The sequence below is a fragment of the Ostrea edulis genome, chromosome 1, assembly GCF_947568905.1.
Source record: "Ostrea edulis chromosome 1, xbOstEdul1.1, whole genome shotgun sequence".
Taxonomy (NCBI): domain Eukaryota; kingdom Metazoa; phylum Mollusca; class Bivalvia; order Ostreida; family Ostreidae; genus Ostrea; species Ostrea edulis.
The window spans coordinates 10,798,753-10,817,473 of NC_079164.1; the positions used below are offsets into that span (position 1 = coordinate 10,798,753).

An 18,721-nucleotide genomic window follows, 5' to 3' on the forward strand; every position below is an offset into this window, starting at 1 on the left:
AGGAGAATACTAACTCACCTCTGCCAGTAATCCTATGAAACTTTCACTCAAAGAATACTTTTTGATATAATACTTAACTTTTAAACATTTGGTAAGATCCAAAGAGCGGACTTTGATATGTAAAACTTATACGGTACCAATTTTGATGCACCATATGCGCATTTCGACAAATAAGGTATCTTCAGTGATGCTCAAGCCGAAATTTTGGAAATTCGAAATGACAAAAAACTTGTAAAGAGCTAAAAGGAAAACTAGAGTGCCAAAAAAGTGGAGCCAAATTCGTCCAAGGATCAGAGCTATGCATGAGATAGATATCATCCTTAATTTTGAAATTAATTTCTAAATTTTATCACAGCAATTAAATATACATCCGTATTTCCAAGCTAGTAACGAAATACTTAGCTACTGGACTGTAGATACCCTCCGGGACTAACAGTCCACCAGCAGAGGCCTCGACCCAGGGGTCATAATGTAAAGCTTATACGGTACCAATTTTGATGCACCATATGCGCATTTCGACAAATAATGTCTCTTCAGTGATGTCTATATAGCAGTGTAGGAATATTCACCCAATCCACACATCGGAATGTTATATCTAATGCTAGCAGAGTATCATGTGATGCAGGGCAAGACCAGAACAGTCTTTCACTATACAATGGATACGCCAATGTCAAACATTGTCATTCTGTGCCAGTTTATTCATACCATATTAAAATCAGAGAAAGAGAGAAGCAAACTGTATCGATGACTCGTTTCCAATCCTTGGTTTCTATACGACTTGTAGATAGGAAAATGTCCCGTGCAAATCAGAGAATTAATCATGATTTTGATGTGATTTGTACTCAAACTACTAGTATCAGTTGTTGGGGGTAGGCATCATACAAACACAAAATTTTGATTTCCTAGACCCCTAGACACATCACGAAGCATTCGATCTAATGACAGGTCAATTTGCAAACTAAATAATTATAACAACCATAGAATTTGCAAAATGTTCACTTTAAATGAGATTTGTTGAAACCCCCGATCTTGCGTATCGAATCAGCTGAGAGATATGAAATTCATAATTATACCGTTGATAATTGGATATTTATATATACAAGGTGAAGATAACGAACAGTGATCAATCTCATAACTCCTACAAGCAATGCAAAAGAGGTAGTTGGGCAAACACGGACCCCTGGACACAACAGAGGTGGGATCAGGTGCCTAGGAGGAGTAAGCATCCCCTGTCGACCGGTCACATCCGCCGTGAGCCCTATATCTTGATCAGGTAAATGGAGTTATCCGTAGTCAAAATCAGTGTGCCAAGAACGGCTCAACAATCGGTATGAAACACATCAGACAGCATTTGACCCAATGCGAGGTTGTATTGACGAACTAGATATTCAAGAGCTTGTTCTGCGTATGGTCAGTTTTTAAATCGAGGTAAGCTACTGACAAACAAGTTGATGGTACAGGGGTTTCAACAGTCTCGATTGAAGTCAGCATTTCGCAAATTCTATTGTCGTTATAACGATTTAGTTCGTCAATACAACCTATTATTGGGTCAAATGCTGTCTGACATGTTTCATACCGATTGTTAGGCCGTTCTTGGCACACTGATTTTGACTGCGGATAAATCCGTTTACCTGAACAGGATATAGGGCTCATGGCGGGAGTGACCGGTCGACAGGGGATGCTTACTCCTCCTAGGCACCTGACCCCACCTCTGGTGTGTCCAGGGGTCCGTGCTTACCCAACTATCTATTTTGTATTGCTTGTAGGAGTTATGAGATGATCACTTTCGTTATTTTCACCTTTCATATTGTTACCTCAATATGGGGAAGATTACAATGAAGAAAGAAATCATCTCGTTTGTCAAAAGGTTAATTTGTCATTTTTCATCGATGTTTAATAAAGTATACAAAATACATGGAATACTTTGTGGTATTCATTATTTGAGTTTACTGACATATATCGAATCGACAAATGAAAAGATGAAATTTAATGTCATTTATATATATACATGTATATAGATATTGATATAGATAGATGGATAGATAGATAGATAAATAGATAGATAGATAGATAGATAGATAGATAGATAATTATTGAGTTGCAGGCAATGACCAGATATTTTTTCTTCTCCTGTAGAAGCTTTCGAATACTTTGTGAATCACAAGAAAACGGGTTAGCAATTAAAGATTTATAATTCGTGCCAATATCAGCTCAGACTATTAAACGAAACATCCCATAATGATCTAGAATACTAAACCGAAAACGGGATAAAAATGCATCCCTAAAACACGAGAGGTGGAATCGGGTGTCTAGAAGGATTAAGCACACTTTGTTGACCGGTCACACCTGCCGTATGCTCTATGTATTGATCGCGTGAAAATTTAATCCATAGTCAAAATCAGAATGTGAAGAACGACCTTACGAATTTGTTACGAATTGTTACGAAACGTCAAACAACAATCGACAACAGGCACTGTTTGTAAAATAGACCATGCCAATTGACATAGAATTTGCAAGATATTGACTTTAAACGAGGTTGTTGGAATCATTATAACATCAAATTGTTTTCAGCAGCATGCTTCAATTTAAAAGATTTTGAACATTTGTCATTCTCAGCATACCCTCTCATGTATCGAACCAGTTGAGATATACCCATATGCAGGCGATAATTGAATATTGGTGTCTAATACGGAACTTCCGAGATATCAGCTATTCTGTGATGGAGGTACGTTCAGCGTTCTGTTGAACGCTTGAGTTGGTACAAGATGTATACATATATTTTATACTAGCTATGCAAATACGGATAATAGTAATGAAAGTGTACATTTTGTTTATATCAGCCGTTGGTATACATGAAACTGAACACATCAAAAACAATATTTGTCTGAACCAGGCCATCAAATTAGATATGAAATTATTTTTTTCTCCTCTGCTTGAGTGATATTTTAATCAAAGAAAAATAGTGAATTATCGAATTCGTTTGAGCTATTTTATTATCAAATACTAATAAACTTACTAATATTGCGTGTCCCTGCTGTTTGGGTGGTTGCATAATGTCTGATAATCGGCCTTTATGCAATATATGAAGGCAGCGATATACAATTGTACCCACTGCGTGTGGATGATATTATGGTGTGCGTCTCACTGTGCGTAAGAGTTCCACAAAGGGAAAGAACTATTGGGCAACTCGGGAATTGCGTATAATGGGAACTTATTGTATGCAAGGTGAAGATAACGAACAGTGATCAATCTCATAACTCCTACAAGCAATACAAAATAGATAGTTGGGCAAACACGGACCCCTGGACACACCAGAGGTGGGATCAGGTGCCTAGGAGGAGTAAACATCCCCTGTTGACCGGTCACACCCGCCGTGAGCCCCATATCCTGATCTGGTAAACGATACGTGTTTAAATTTCCAATGTGTAACTTAAAAATGGTGAATTCGTTGAACAAATATCTCCCATTTCTTAGAAACCTTAGTAATACATATAAATTGCAGACATTAAGAAAAATATTCTTAAAAACTATAATTTCATTTGATTTATCGCTTTCATACTTTATTCCGAATGAATTGTGCATTATATACAGTAAACATTATAGGACAATTTATGATATACGACAATTAAATCATTCAATGTTTGTAATGATTCCGTATTCAAATTGTCATTAAATGTATCTACAAATGTATATACCTGATTCATTTATTATTAGATGTACCAGGCAGACTGTTGGACAATATCACGAATTCTCGCTATTACAGTTTACATAAACTCCAGCGAAGACTCAGAAACGTTTATTATGAAAAATATTACGAATGCAGTCACTGACGACAGGTTTTCCGCTAATAGCCGTACCGTGTTACCGTAGTTTCTGACTTTATGTGTTGCATAGCAGGACGAATTGTCCTAGCGATATAGTATAAAATCCGCGGAATAACAGTTTCAGTGAATAAGATGAAACTATGAATCAACTTTGCAAAAGCTCAATATTCTGGGTAAGTGTTGATTCTGAAGATGTCATGCTTTCTGATTGTAGTATTTACATTGGGTTGTATTTTTCCATTGAACTGTATTGTAAGCGCGTTGTTTTTGTCTGATGACATGCGTATTCAACGTACCGTGTAATTAGAACAGGTCGGATGAAAAGTATTAGCATGTAACACCAGTGTTACGTTTTCTCATTGAACATTGTAGAATTCATTATATAGTTTGTACACGTAAGAGATATTAACTGCTTCTATAACGGGAACAGTTGTCTCACTTAATGGTTTTGACTACTTCCGTAACACAGATGAGGGAGGAAAAAAGCGCGTAATTCAATTTCTCTACATATTTTTCTTTGTCACAGTGAATGTTAGAATATATTCTCTCAACGTTATTATGAGACGTAACTTTGGTCTTAGATATCGGGAAATTGAAACTGTCTTTAATTGAAAAAGAAAACGAAATGTCTTGCATCATTTGAACAAAACATGAGTTCGCACATAATACACATGATACATCATGGGATGACTTCAGCTCTATCGCCCATATCCAACATTTATGTAGCAATATTTCGTTATTACCTGTATATGATATTTATATTTACCATATACTTGGTAATGATTATGCAGATTCTGCACAGCGTGATACGGGTGACGTCACAATAGCCGATATCATCGACCGGTCCGAAAATCCTGTCATATTTCATACCGATTTTTAGGCCGTTCTTCGCACGTTGATTTGACTGCGAATTCCACTGTTTACCTGAGTGATATATAGGGTTCACAAAGGTTGTGACTGGTGGATAAGGGATGCTTACTCCTCCTAGACACCTGATCTCATCCCTGGCATGCCCTTGGGTCCGTGTTTGCAAAACCCTTAAGTGGGCATTCCTTATAGGAGTTGTTATATTGATCACTGCTTTTCTCTAAAACAAAAGGCATCATCCTCAGTTGACCAACCGCTGTCACCATGAGCCCTATATCTTGATCAGGTAAACAGATTAATGGAATAGTTGTGCTCTTTCGCATCTTGATCTTTTAAAGTTATGCTGCTTTTGTGTTTATTGAAACAGGACTGGAACCAGACCGTGCGTGAGGGCCAGCCATTATTTACACCCTGCTTTCTGTCCACAGTTCCTGTGTGGGTGATACACGGCTGGATATGGATGGTCTCCCCTTTCTATGTATATTACCTGTTCAATGCGAAAACAAACCCCAACCCTGTCAACTGGAGAATCGTCATAAAGACTGTACGTAAGACTGATTGAATGAATATTGTTTAACGTCCCTCTCGATAATATTTCACTCATATGGAGAGGTCACCATTGCCAGTGAAGGGCTGTAAAATTTAGGCCTATGCTCGGCGCTTATGGCCTTTGAGCAGGGAGGGATCTTTATTGTCCCACACCTGCTGTGACACAGGACCTCGGCTTTTGCGGTCTCATCTGAAGGACCGCCCAATTTAGTCGCCTCATGCGGCAAGCAAGCGGGTACTGAGGACGTAAGAAAATACTCATTCGTCTTCACTGAATATGGTGATGGCTTACATAATATATATTTTTCCTGTATCTAAATTTGTCTCCTTCGCTCTAAAAAATTCCTATAATCTTGACATTTTCAGAACATAATGTTGGAAACCTCTGTCAATGATAATAATTAAAAATAAATATTATGCAAACTAAATTTTAAGATGTTGATATTCATTATGTTCCAGCTTCTCCTAGCAGTGAACACTCTTTTACTGATTGTGCAATGGGTGCTGGAATATACACCTCATCATTCTCTGTGGAATGCAGCAGTTTTAGGCTTTACTCTGCAAATCTGTACACAGGTATATATAAATAAATAAATATATATATATATATATATATATATATATATATATATATATATATATATATATATATATAATTTGAGTGACTTAAATACTGAGTGTATGATCTCATAACTGAAATACACATTCTTTTTTAGTGTGTTCAAATAAATATCTTCTTCAGTAAAACATGTTTTAGATCAAAGGTTTGAGTAGTAGCAAAACGAGTAAAAGATGACAATATTGAATAAATTTCAATAAGAAACTCTTACGTTTGCAAAAATGAATTCAAAATATAATATCTAGTTTAGTTTCATCCTTTGAAAAATTCCATAAACACACACAATGAAAGGATGAATGTAACGAGCAGTGAAAGGAATACGATATAGATAGTTAAGCAAACACCGATCCCTGGATATACAAGTTCAGGTACCTAAGAGGAGTAAACATCCCCTGTTGACGGGTTACAAGATGTTTAATGTGATATAACTAATATTCTATTTTTCCATAATTACAAATTTCATTACAATAGCAGACTATAAATGAACGCAGCTTTGTTCACCTCCATAAAAATATAACTTCAAAGATTTAGAGCAGGACTAAATCTTTCTTTTATTTCATAAAGAGATCGCGTCCAATGCAGTTTCACATAATATGTCTCGAATATTTTCAGTCATTTGAAGTACAAAATATTCAACAGTGACCCAAGTTTTCAATTTATCTCCAATTTAGTTCAAATGACAATTTTGAGATTTTTTTTAAACCCGAAAACATAACTCAGGCTTTAGATACACACCTTTTTCTTACCACACATGTGTACTGAAAAGAGAAACATGCAGTTCTTTCGTTCTTGAGCTCTGAGGTTTCTAGGCGCAAAAGATCGAAAATGATGTAATATTAAGGAATATCTACGCTAGGTTCTTTCTACAATGGTGAATGTGATGGCAAAGAAGCAGTATACTGCGGTTGTTATCCATAATTCCATTTATTTTGTATGTTTCTCTTTTTATTTTAGAAAATGATCACAATTTCCTAGGTACATCCAGTATGCTCGTTATCTATAAGACTATATTACATAAATAAGCAATTCTATTTTTATTACCTTTCAGTTTTTGCTAGGATTCTACATTCACATGGAGCGATGGAAAGGGTTTGTTACATCCGGGGTTTTATTCACATATTGGACCGGTGCAGTTATCATCAACATAGTTTTACTGTACGATAAGATTATTAAACTGGTAAGCATATCATGTGCAATGATTATCAAAATTATTTTGAATTTATTCAAACCAGAACACAATAAGAGGAAATTCTGTTATTAAGATATGTTACAGCAAAGACGTACGTGTCATTCAGGGACTACTTGTAATTCCTGGTTGAAAATACTATATATTACATGTAATTCTTTAAGTTTGCAGAGTCCATACTTAAAAATGATGTTGTTGTAACTAATTTGATACAGCATCGTTATGCACAAAGATCACAGTTGTTTATAGTTTACTATATGCAATCAAAGCAATGTACTTATTTAAAGTTTATATTTTAATGAGATCTATATGATCAGTTCACACACAAGTTCCAAAATGGCAATCATATACTCGCACTTAAAACTATAGTTGACATCAATAATTTAGTTTTTCTCATTTTTCTGTCATCATTTTTGTCCAGAAAAAGTTAATATCATATTAGCCGCAACAACAGTTTTAGAGGGAGAGAGATAGAGAAACAAACATACAAACTAAAAAACGAAGAAACTATGATCTAAGATCTTGATTTATACACTTATATGACTGCAATGCATGATTATTCATGGCAACGCATCAATGAATATCTTCTGTCTGCTGCACTGGATTTTATCGACGTTTGCTTACATCTAAAATCCATATCAAGCATAAAATACACATATCTGCGTACATCGACCGCACGCTCGTAAAGACCTATATTTCTGTAACCCCTTATTGTGATACAAATGTTCAATGCACCATAAGCATGCTTCTAAAATTTCCATTTCAATTTTCCCCTTGAAAGTTATGTTTCATGTCTTCTCGCAAATTGTCCCTCATCTTTACTTTTCTTATCTATGTCCCAAGGTTAATGGTTTCAGAGAACATTTTCAGGTCTACAAATAGCACAACTTTTGGACATCGTTTTATTTTTAATATTACACTGTGTATGAAATTTTCTTCCGTGATTATAGACCGAATTTATCCATTAGTATAATAGAAGATATTTCGAAAAAACCTGTATTGTGATTTGTTAAAAACTGGTAAATAAAATTAATGATCAGCATAATGGATAAAAACAACCGACAACTCGCATCTCTCCCATTAGCAATAATTCATCAACAACTGAAAGAATTCATCCAAAATTCGATACCAAAATTTAAAAATGAAGAACCTATTCTCTAACGTAAATTACACATATATATTGTGGATAAAAAGTGCACCAAAAAGTAATCAATCACATAATTGCTCAAAAGAATACAGACTTAGGAATAGAGTAGAAAAGGATCGCAGGATATATTAGACGCGTCATCTGATTTGTAGGAGCAAACATACCCTGTTGACCGATGACACACGCTGTGAGCCCTGCATCTTGATCAGGTTTAACTTTAAGTAATATGTCATGTATACGTATTGTCCTCTCGCACGATAACACGTCGCCATAATTTCAAATTGTTTAGAGAGATATATGTATCAAGTATTTTCATCAAAGATGGTCCAAACACTAGACTGTCGAGAGAGAAAGAGACAGACATTTTCGTTGATTATAAATGGGAGTTCCCCTTGTATTTTTATTCCAATTCCCGATTTCTCGATGCAATGTTTTCATAATGGATATATTTGTCTTATGGGCGGTGTAATCTATATTATACACATAATTTCATGATATTAGATCTTTATTGAACATAGACAACATCCATTACAACTAGAGCTATGTATATGAACTGAACGACACGAACTGTTATCGACTTGCTCACTCCTGTTTGGCACTTAATCCCACCTCTGGTACATGTATATTCGTGTAAGCATGCAAGGTGAAGATAACGAACAGTGATCAATCTCATAACTCCTACAAGCAATACAAAATAGATAGTTGGGCAAACACGGACCCCTGGACACACCAGAGGTGGGATCAGGTGCCTAGGATGAGTAAGCATCCCCTGTTGACCGGTCACATCCGCTGTGAGCCCTATATCCTGATCAGGTAAACGGAGTTATCAGCAGTCAAAATCAGTGTGCCAAGAACTGCTTAACAATCGGTATGAAACACGTCAGACAGCATTTGCCCCAATGCGAGGTTGTATTGACGAACTAGATCGTTATAACGACCATAGAATTTTCGAAATGCTGACTTCAATCGAGACTGTTGAAATCCCTGTACCATCAACTTGTTTGTCAGTAGCTTACCTCGATTTAAAAACTGACTATATCCAGAACAAGCTCTTGCATATCGAATCATAAGTCTCTATTTTGTATTCCTCATAGGAGTTATGAGAATGATCATTATTCGTTATCTTAACCTTTTGATAAATACTATTTTCAAATGGTATGTGTATTTACCAGGAATATTTTCGGAGTACATGGCTGTTTACCTCTTTCTGTGTTGTGTGTATTTACCAGGAATATGTTCGGAGTACATGGCTGTTTACCTCGTTCTGTGCTATGTATGTGATACTGTGGATGCAGTGGGTTTTATCTTGCTTGACAGAAATTCCTAAACCTAATAATAAGGTAAGACTTAAGACTGATTCTATGTAACTATCAAAATTCAGTGGCCACGGTATGTCACAGATTTTTATGAAACTTTGTGTGTAACAATATTATGATAGATATAAAACAAAAAGGACATGCAAAGGTTTGATTTAGCAACGGTTGCCATGGAAACCGATCCTCTAACAACAGCTGGACAAGATATGCATATGTATGTTATATTTTGAATAATCAAAAATTAAACGCTATTGTTTATAAAAACAACAATTGTAAAAATTATTTTGAGCTAGGTTCTAGCTTTTAGAAATTTTTTTGTATTTATTTAATCCTTGAAAACAATAGAAATAATTATTTTTATGATGTATAAGGGTTTGATATATGTAATTTTTAGAGAGGGATAAAATATATTTGCCCAGTCAGTTGGTGTAAACTCACATGCTAGTAAAATGTATTGAATCTTACTTTAAAAAAGTACAGAAACACATTTGTGGAGAAACCAAAGGTAAACACATAAACCAGTAGTTTCCTCTGGTGCACAAACCAAAATACACCAGAAAGAGTTATTGCCCTTTGTAACACTCTCTGGTATTGGAGATATGAACAGCCTTAATTTGTTTTCAGTATGGCAGGAGGTGGAAATTGAGTTTTTATTCAATTTGTTCTTCAGAAGTTTATCAATATCAGATGCTCTTTGTTCACTTAATTCACTACCACGATCTTTATCTTCAATTGTGCTAAAGGATTCCGGTTTATTTAATGGAATACAAATCCGTTTGATCTTTGCCATAGTCACCGGACTCTAGCATCCAATCGTCTACGTATTCGTAGAAAAAGTAAATGTTGTGGAATTTAACGCTTTATTGCATCACATCCGAATAAAAAAATGACCAGGGAAACAGAAGGCTGACAGACATATTCATAGAAAATATGAAAAAGCCCTGGCTGTTGCCGTCTTGGAACTTGTATTGACGTAAGTATACTATTTGATTTAGAATCCAAATTCTAAAGTAAAGGCTGAATAAAATGTATCAGAAAATTTGGCATTTAGTAAACATATGAGAACCCCAATTTATTTGATACTGCCAGTCAGGATAGTCAGCTATAGTGGTATACATGTAGACTGAACATTGTAAGTAGTCCTGTCATTTACTGCATGGGTGTACAATATAGAATACTAGTTAAGTATGTCCCCAACCTAACATTCACTCAGGGAGTTTCCTATCACATTTACACAGAGTTCAGGATCTGTAAAAATTGGGGAATACTTATAAAATCATGTTTCATGTGGAAATTTTCAAAAGGACTAGGCTTAATTTATGTAATCCTAAGTGATGACCCTCTCTCTCTCTCTCTCTCTCTCTCTCTCTCTCTCTCTCTCTCTCTCTCTGACTGTCAAGTTTACAATAAAAACAAACATGTGAATGCCTGTGTGCATTATAGATAAAGATTGTTAAAATCATATATATTGGTGAGCCAGGCTACTTTCAAGTTTGTTTACCTGTGGTAACCCCCACTAATATGTGATGGTTCTAATCTACAGAAGAAATCACACAAATACTATTATGATTTAAAGTTTTCTCATCTCTGTAATTATGAACTTTAGGACACTTGATTTGGAAAAATTAAATGATGAAAAATTGATGATTTTGAATTGGGTCCTGTAACTGGGCCCTCAAATTTTAATACATGTAGGTCCTGTCAACTGAAGTAAATCAAAAAATATTAAATGTAAATTGTAAATATTCAAATACTTTTGAATTCTTACTTTTTCATCCAATAATCACATATTTTGGCCAAAGTACATGACCACTATTTTATGTAATTAATGTGAGCTTTTCTGTGTTTCAGCTGTATGAGCATCATACTGTGTAAATCACCTAAAAATGGAGTTGACCAAGTTGCTGAATTTGAGGAGGTAAATATTCAGCATTAATACATACACATTGAATACATAATTTTAAATTCAAATTTGAATCCCAGTATCATAAATCCTAAAACAAATTAATAGATGTGGGGAATGTGGTATATTGGGTTTAGTTTCTTGGTTATAGAGCCTGCATGGAAACTGAATTCTCTAGAATAATCACAGGAGACCATCCATTTTTTATGCGACATGATGACTTGAAACGTTTTCATCACAACTTCCTAAAAAAAAATTATTACTTCACTTAATTAGCATACTCAAAAAGACTAGTTGTTTTGTTGTCAATGACGCACATATGTATGTACACATGTGTATGAGCTCAGTATCATTTGTAAAAATGATTAATTCTAATTAGGTCAATGTTGAGAATCACTCAACTGACCTACATGTTGCTATCTGTGTGCGTCAGTCATCATAAGACGTTAATTGAACATTAATATTTTTTTTTGATAACCACCCTTCCAATTCTTTTCAAATTTCTTTTAAGCATCTTTGGGACAAGGGGAATTAACATAGATTGTAAATCTAAGGACTCTGGATTGACGGTACTTTTAAAAATGCTCTATACCAAAATTGAGAATTTTGTTTTAGAACCAGGGTTTGATTTCTTCAATTTTATGCAGAAAACTTTTTCAGATATACACTTCGTTAAATTGTAGAGTTGGGGAAGGGGGGGGGAGTTATAAGTGTATTTGACATTTATTTGTGTCCAAATTATGCAATTAATACTGAGGATTTCAGTAGTAGTCTGTTTTTAAAACAACAGACACCTAGAATTAAGAGCACAATGAAAGCATACATGTGATAGGGGGGGGGGGGGTGACTTCATAATAATGCCTGAAAATTCTTAACAAGTAAATTTTAAAAAAAAATTTACACTAGAGATCTAAGAGATGCCAATTCAAGATAATTAACATGCTTTGTTTATTGGCATCTGGTGTACATTTAGCAACAAGTAGTGTTGTTCATTGTGAAACGATAAATTGATAATGTACATGTATGCGTTGGTTGTACATGTGTTTTAGGCATATCTTATTGAATGTTTTCTTGTGTTTGGTTGTCGAAAATATTGATAGAAATTAATAATGAAGAATTGCTGATATACTAAGGACATCATGATTCTGATCTAAATTGAGGACTAGTTAATATTTACATACTTTGTTACATCATGACCATACATTGCTTGCAAGAAAAACACACATGGGCCACATACATGTAATCAGTGACTAAAACATTTTGTTCAGTTATACTGTTTTCAAGTCATTACACTTAATTCTTAGAAAAATTCCTTACTGGCAATTGATTGCAATCAGAAATTGCAAATTTTCTATTTATTCCTTACTTGACACCATCGAATGACAGTAATGTGATGCGCGCTTCCTGTAATCAGGGGGAAATAACTCGTATAGCATTGTGGAAAATGTAGCTCATTGATTATTCATATACGTTTGAAATATTTTATGGTTATACAAGATTTTTTTACAATAATTATTGAAAAAGACTCGAACACAATTTATGTTCATGTTATGCATAAATCTTATTAAATCATTGACTCCACAAAATATTATGACATCACAGGAGGGTGGAACTACCTTAAATAAAGCTGAATGCTTATGAAGGAAAAACAGAAAGGGGTACCAAAATTGCGAATTTCGAAAACACAGGGTTGTGAATGTGGGTCCAAAAGAGTCATATAGTGTATAACATGGATTGTGTAGCCCTTAGAGCTATAGTGATACTTTGAATTTTTTTAATTTGATTAATACTCAGGTAATCAATAAGGTTTGTGGACATCTTGTTAATTTATGAGTATTAACACTATTAATAGCTCTTCAATACAGCATAAACACATGTATACAAACTGTATCAAAACATAACATCCTTTAGGCCAATTCAACTTAATTAGTAAGATTATCATCCTGGGTCACCAAAAAGTATGGGGCAGACTGTGGGAAGATTTTATTTTTTAATTTTTATTTTCTGAGAAATATATTGATGACAAACGAGTTTTTGTCAACAGAAGTGCATAATTTAATGCCAGATATATAAATCTATGTTATTTCACAGATGATTTTTGAGGGGCGGGTGGGCGGGCATAATAATCTATCAACTAAGTAATTAATTAAGTGGTAAAATTACTATTCTAGCATCATGAATAATCTTGTACATGTAAATTTAGTTTAATCAAATTGAATTAGGTGTGTACTGTATGAAAATGTGAAAAAGAAGATGAACTTTTCAATATTTGTTCAACACATTTTTTAGAACTTGAAGAGCAGAAGATGCATTCCATGACTCTTATGTGATATAGAAGACAAAGAAGAGCTCTTGAGAATGGAAAAAAAACTGCGAGTTTTACAGTCAATAACACACCTCACGACACAAGTCCATCCTGATTCAGTAAACTATTCTTCTAAGGAAACACCATGACTTAGTTAAGATAAAGTTTTGGTGTCAGAAGACTAATGTAACTAAAACAAAATTAACCTGCAAGTGTCTTATGTGAGCCTACTGAATAAGGATTCATTACTGAACAGTTGAAGGAAAATCACTATTATAATGATTTTTAAAAAAAGATGATTGTGTTGTTTGGATAACATTGTGATCCATGTTTGTTGAATAAACAACTTTGCAAAAATGAGTTGTTCTGTGTTAATATTATAAATTTACTAATTACTAGTATGTCAACATAGACTACAGTAACACTGAACAAACTTCAATAAATTTTAAAGTTTCATGCAGTTTCTGCAGTAGAAAGTGACACCTATTGATTTTCTGGTCCAAAGGTCACCAGGTGCAATACAATACTCTGTACAATTGATGTCTGACCAGTTTCTTCAGAACCCTTTGATTGATAATGATATTTCATACAAAGGTTGGTCACTGGTAGTATATGACCCCCATTGATTTTCAGGTCAAAAGATTATAAATGGCAGGGGCCTCCGTGGCCGAGTGGTTGGAGCATTAGCGTTCAAAATGACACGGCCTCAGTCGGCGCGGGTTCGAATCCCGGTCGCGCTGGTATTAAGTGAGAAAGTTTCCCAATTTAGTTTCGGAAGGTCGGTGGTCTCTTCCCAGGTACATTGTATATGGGTTCTCACTTTCACCAATAAACACTGGGCACCACCAGAAAACTGAAAAATTGTTGATTGTGGCGGAAAATATCAATAAATCAATCAATTAAAAATGACTAGGTGCAATATAGCTAGTACTCTATGCAATGGTGTCCCCCCAATATCTTGGGCCTGTTGTTCAATTATGATATTTCATATGTTGGTTGGTTATGAATAGTAGATGACCCTAATGATTTCCAGGTCAAAGGTCAACAAATACAAGGCAGTACAATGAACAATTTATTAGTATCTACCCAATATCTTGAGAAGACTTTTTATAGTTATTGATAATAGTTTACATGACAATACAGTACATGTAATATAGCTCGTTTATGGAAATGATTCCAAAATCTACTTGGTGTTTGGGGAGGGGGGGTCCTACTGGATTACAGTTTACGTTTACATGGGTTTTTTTTAATCACTCTAACTAATTTTTATTAATATGTTAAACTTCTCCATGTTTATTTTTGAAATATCAATTGTTCATTTTAACTGAAAATGGTGTAGGTTGTATTATTTGTCATTAGTATGAATTTTTGGCAAAATGCCCAAATCTACAGTTTTCGTACTACAATAGATCAATTGTACTACATTTCACCATTAATCTTTTTATATAAATTAGGAGTCTTTGATATGGACACCCTTTGATGACAGTTGATTATGCTGTATGTATTTTCCAAATTATCTAAATTCATCAACGAAATCCAACAAAAAATCCCCTTTTGGCAAAATGCCCAAATCTACAGTTTTCGTACTACAGTAGATCTATTGCACTACGTTTCACCATTAATCTTTTTATATATATTAAGAGTCTTTAATATGGACATCCTTTGATGACAGTTGATTATGCTGTATGTATTTTCCAAATTATCTAAATTCATCAACGAAATCCAACAAAAAATCCCCTTTTGGCAAAATGCCCAAATCTACAGTTTTCATGCTACTACAGATCAATTGCACTACGTTTCACCATTAATCTTTTTATATATATTAAGAGTCTTTGATATGGACATCCTTTGATGGCAGTTGATTATTCTGTATGTATTTTCCAAATTATCTAAATTCATCAATGAAATCCAACAAAAAATCACTTTTTGGCAAAGTGCCAAATTATAATACATTGGTGCAGCGGTCAGTAACACACTCTTTACCATAGGTGGATATAGATATCATAAATAAGGAGGAAATTTTATGGGGAATCGAGATTTATGGAGAAAATTAGTTGTCTTTTTCAATTTTTTATATACCACAAGGACAAAACATGGGCAAAACGGGCTGAATTTTGCAGTTCAATTAGCCCTCATAGACTGCTGTCGGTTTCCATGGCAACGGATGGTAGAAATTCGGTGGTGGGGTTGAAATTATGTAAGATGGTGCAAGTAAAGTTAATACTGTGAAAATCAAAGAAATCTGTGACATTGAGTGGCCAGACCCTATCTGATTTCTTTGATTTTTACATAGAATTGACCTCAGCGCAACAAAGAAGAATTAATACTCAACTACGAACATGTCGAAGAGTCCGTGTTTGCCCAACTCGGATGTGACAGGTTGACAGGGAATGCTTACTCCTCCTAGGCACCTGATCCTACCTCTGCTGTGTCTAGGGTCTGTGTTTGTCCAACTCACAATCTTGTATTGCTTGTAGGAGTTATGAGATTGGTCACTGTCCTTATCTTCACCTTTCAATGATAAAATAGGAAAAATGAAAAGGTGAAAACAACGACCAGCGATCAATCTCACAACTTCTATAAGAAATACAAATTTAAGAGTTACAAGAATATGGACCCCAGGATATACCATAGGTGGGATTAGGTTCATAGGAGGAGTAAGCATCCCCTGTCGACCAGTCACACCCGCTGTGGGCCCAATATCTTGATCTGGTCAACGGAAAAATCAGTTGTCAAAATTCAATTTTGAAAATATATCTGCGGTCAATTATATTATATATTTCTATAAAGAATGGGTTTGTGTAACATTTTACCAAGAAATGTCTCTGAAGATTAAACAACTTTTAAAGTAAATGTTTGATAAATCATGGACTTCAATACGAAATACAATCTCTAAGGAATGGAACAGTCATAAAAATTTTGTAATTTTTAAAATAATGGATTATTGGTATTTGATAAACCGTTCAAATGCTAAGATAATTATAAAAAGCACACCATCGATTTGTTGAATATGTAATGTGATTGTTATACACGTCAATAAATCAACAATATATTTACCATTAAATTGTAATGGCATACGATATAAAGCTATATGTATCTGATCACAGTGGTGTTTATGCCTCTCAACTGATTTGAAATGCGAGAACATGTTCTGCATATGATATATTCTAATTGATATGTGCTACTGATAAGCTGATATTACAGGGGTTTCAACAGATTTGTTTAAAGTCAACATTTCGCTTTGTTCATTCTAATGATTTTATTTGCAAATACAGCGTTTCATTCGGTTGAATGTTGTCGCATTTCCTTTATGTCAATGGTTAGACCGTTCTGAACAAATGGATTTCAATTATGGATCACTCTGTTGAGCTGATCAAGACATACATGTAGGGCTTTGGGAGATGTGTTTGGTCAACAGTGGATGTTTACTCGTCGTTTGCGCTTCTGTTTTCTTTGTATGTCTCTATATGCCCTACTCTTAATTTGTATCCTTTACAGGTTTAAAGAAAGGTATCGCTGAAGATAACGAACGCTGATCACTCTCTTAATTCCTATGAGCAATACAAAATAGAGATCTGGGCAAACACGGACCCCTGGGCCCACCAGAGGTGGGATCAGGTGCCTGTGAGGAGTAAGCATCCCCTATCGACCGGTCACACCCGCCGTGAGCCCTATATCTTGATCAAGTAAACGAAGTTATCCGTAGTCAAAATAAGTGTGCCAAGAATGGCCTAACGATCTATGGGAAATACGTCAGACAGTATTTGACCCAATGATAGATTGTATTGGCAAACTAAATCATTGCGAAATACTTACTTTAAACGAGACTGTTGAAACCTCTGTGCCATCAACTTGTTTGTTAGTAGCCTGCCACAATTTAAAAACTAACAGTATGCAGAACAATGGCTTGTATATCAAGTATGTTGAGAAACAGAAGCACCATATACACATGGTAATGGAATATTGGTTTATAAATAGGGGAAGTTAACGACGAAAAAGCTGAAGTCATTCTGTTTGTCATAAAGTTGAGTTGTTGATTTTCGCCATTAACATATATGTTCAATAAAATATCTATGTATGAAGCAAATATAGAAGACTTTGTGGTGTCTTTCATTTCGAATTAACTGGGAAATATCGAATTCACATGTAATGAAAATGATTAGAATTCATAGATAAACCGTCGTCGATGTATCTAAATATCGAGTTGAAGGCCAAAGCTAAAGATATTTTTTTCAAATGGATATTTTGAATAAATTCTGCCTCGTAAGAATATATAAACAGATCAGTAATAAAGGAGCACAATTTCTTCCCATGAGAATTCCAACAAACTTTGGAAAACATGATCTTCAAAGACTACAACAATATCCGCAATGAGGAACTCTAGCATCTTTGTAACATCAACTTCAAAGTACCTGTAGGTAGATTCAGAGTGGTGGGTAATAAATTAATGAATCTCAAGATATGGGTATTTCCTGTTTTCCATTTTCAGTGAAAAAGGAACTTTATATGTTGTCAGAACATCTAGTCTTTAATTTGTCGTGAATAATGGTCGTGTAAAGTGTTGAAAATCATGGTGTTATGTTGTTGATTTGAGAAAAAATTGTGATTTCAAGTTTATTAAAACGATTGTTTTAAGATCTCTTGAAGTTTCTCTTTCAATGCAGTTAATATTTTCGAGAGAAGCAAAATTAGGGCTCACCCTGTAGTAGTAGAACATTTGCTGGATTCACAATGTATCCATGTTTGTATGGGTTTTGTGAAGTTTAGGAATTCAGTATAGGTACGGTAGCTCATATTTAATCGAACCATTGACTTGGATATTAAATGTGTTAATACATCAATCCAACGTGCTTTGGTCTGTTTGCCAGAGCATAAAATGAATGGAAACTACATCTATATGTGTATTTGTAAAGGTATGTCATCTCAAGCATCTATATTGTAGATAGACAATTTGTTAGATAAGAATTTCTAAAAGCAAAACCACACTGTCCAGTGTAATGTTATA

The 18,721-nt window shown here is 34.6% G+C and overlaps 1 protein-coding gene across 1 annotated transcript in view; it reads left to right on the forward strand.

The window, feature by feature from the left end:
• The first annotated feature begins 3,896 nt into the window (after positions 1 to 3,896).
• The window catches only part of LOC125664126 (ATP-binding cassette sub-family C member 3-like), a 43,051-nt gene continuing 28,226 nt past the window's right edge, over positions 3,897 to 18,721 (forward strand). Inside the window, exons 1-5 of the mRNA XM_056152652.1 lie at positions 3,897 to 3,997; positions 5,059 to 5,235; positions 5,700 to 5,816; positions 6,908 to 7,036; positions 9,422 to 9,532. Coding sequence (XP_056008627.1) covers positions 3,965 to 3,997; positions 5,059 to 5,235; positions 5,700 to 5,816; positions 6,908 to 7,036; positions 9,422 to 9,532 — 567 coding nt within the window. The 5' untranslated portion in view covers positions 3,897 to 3,964. The remainder of the gene's footprint in view (positions 3,998 to 5,058; positions 5,236 to 5,699; positions 5,817 to 6,907; positions 7,037 to 9,421; positions 9,533 to 18,721) is intronic.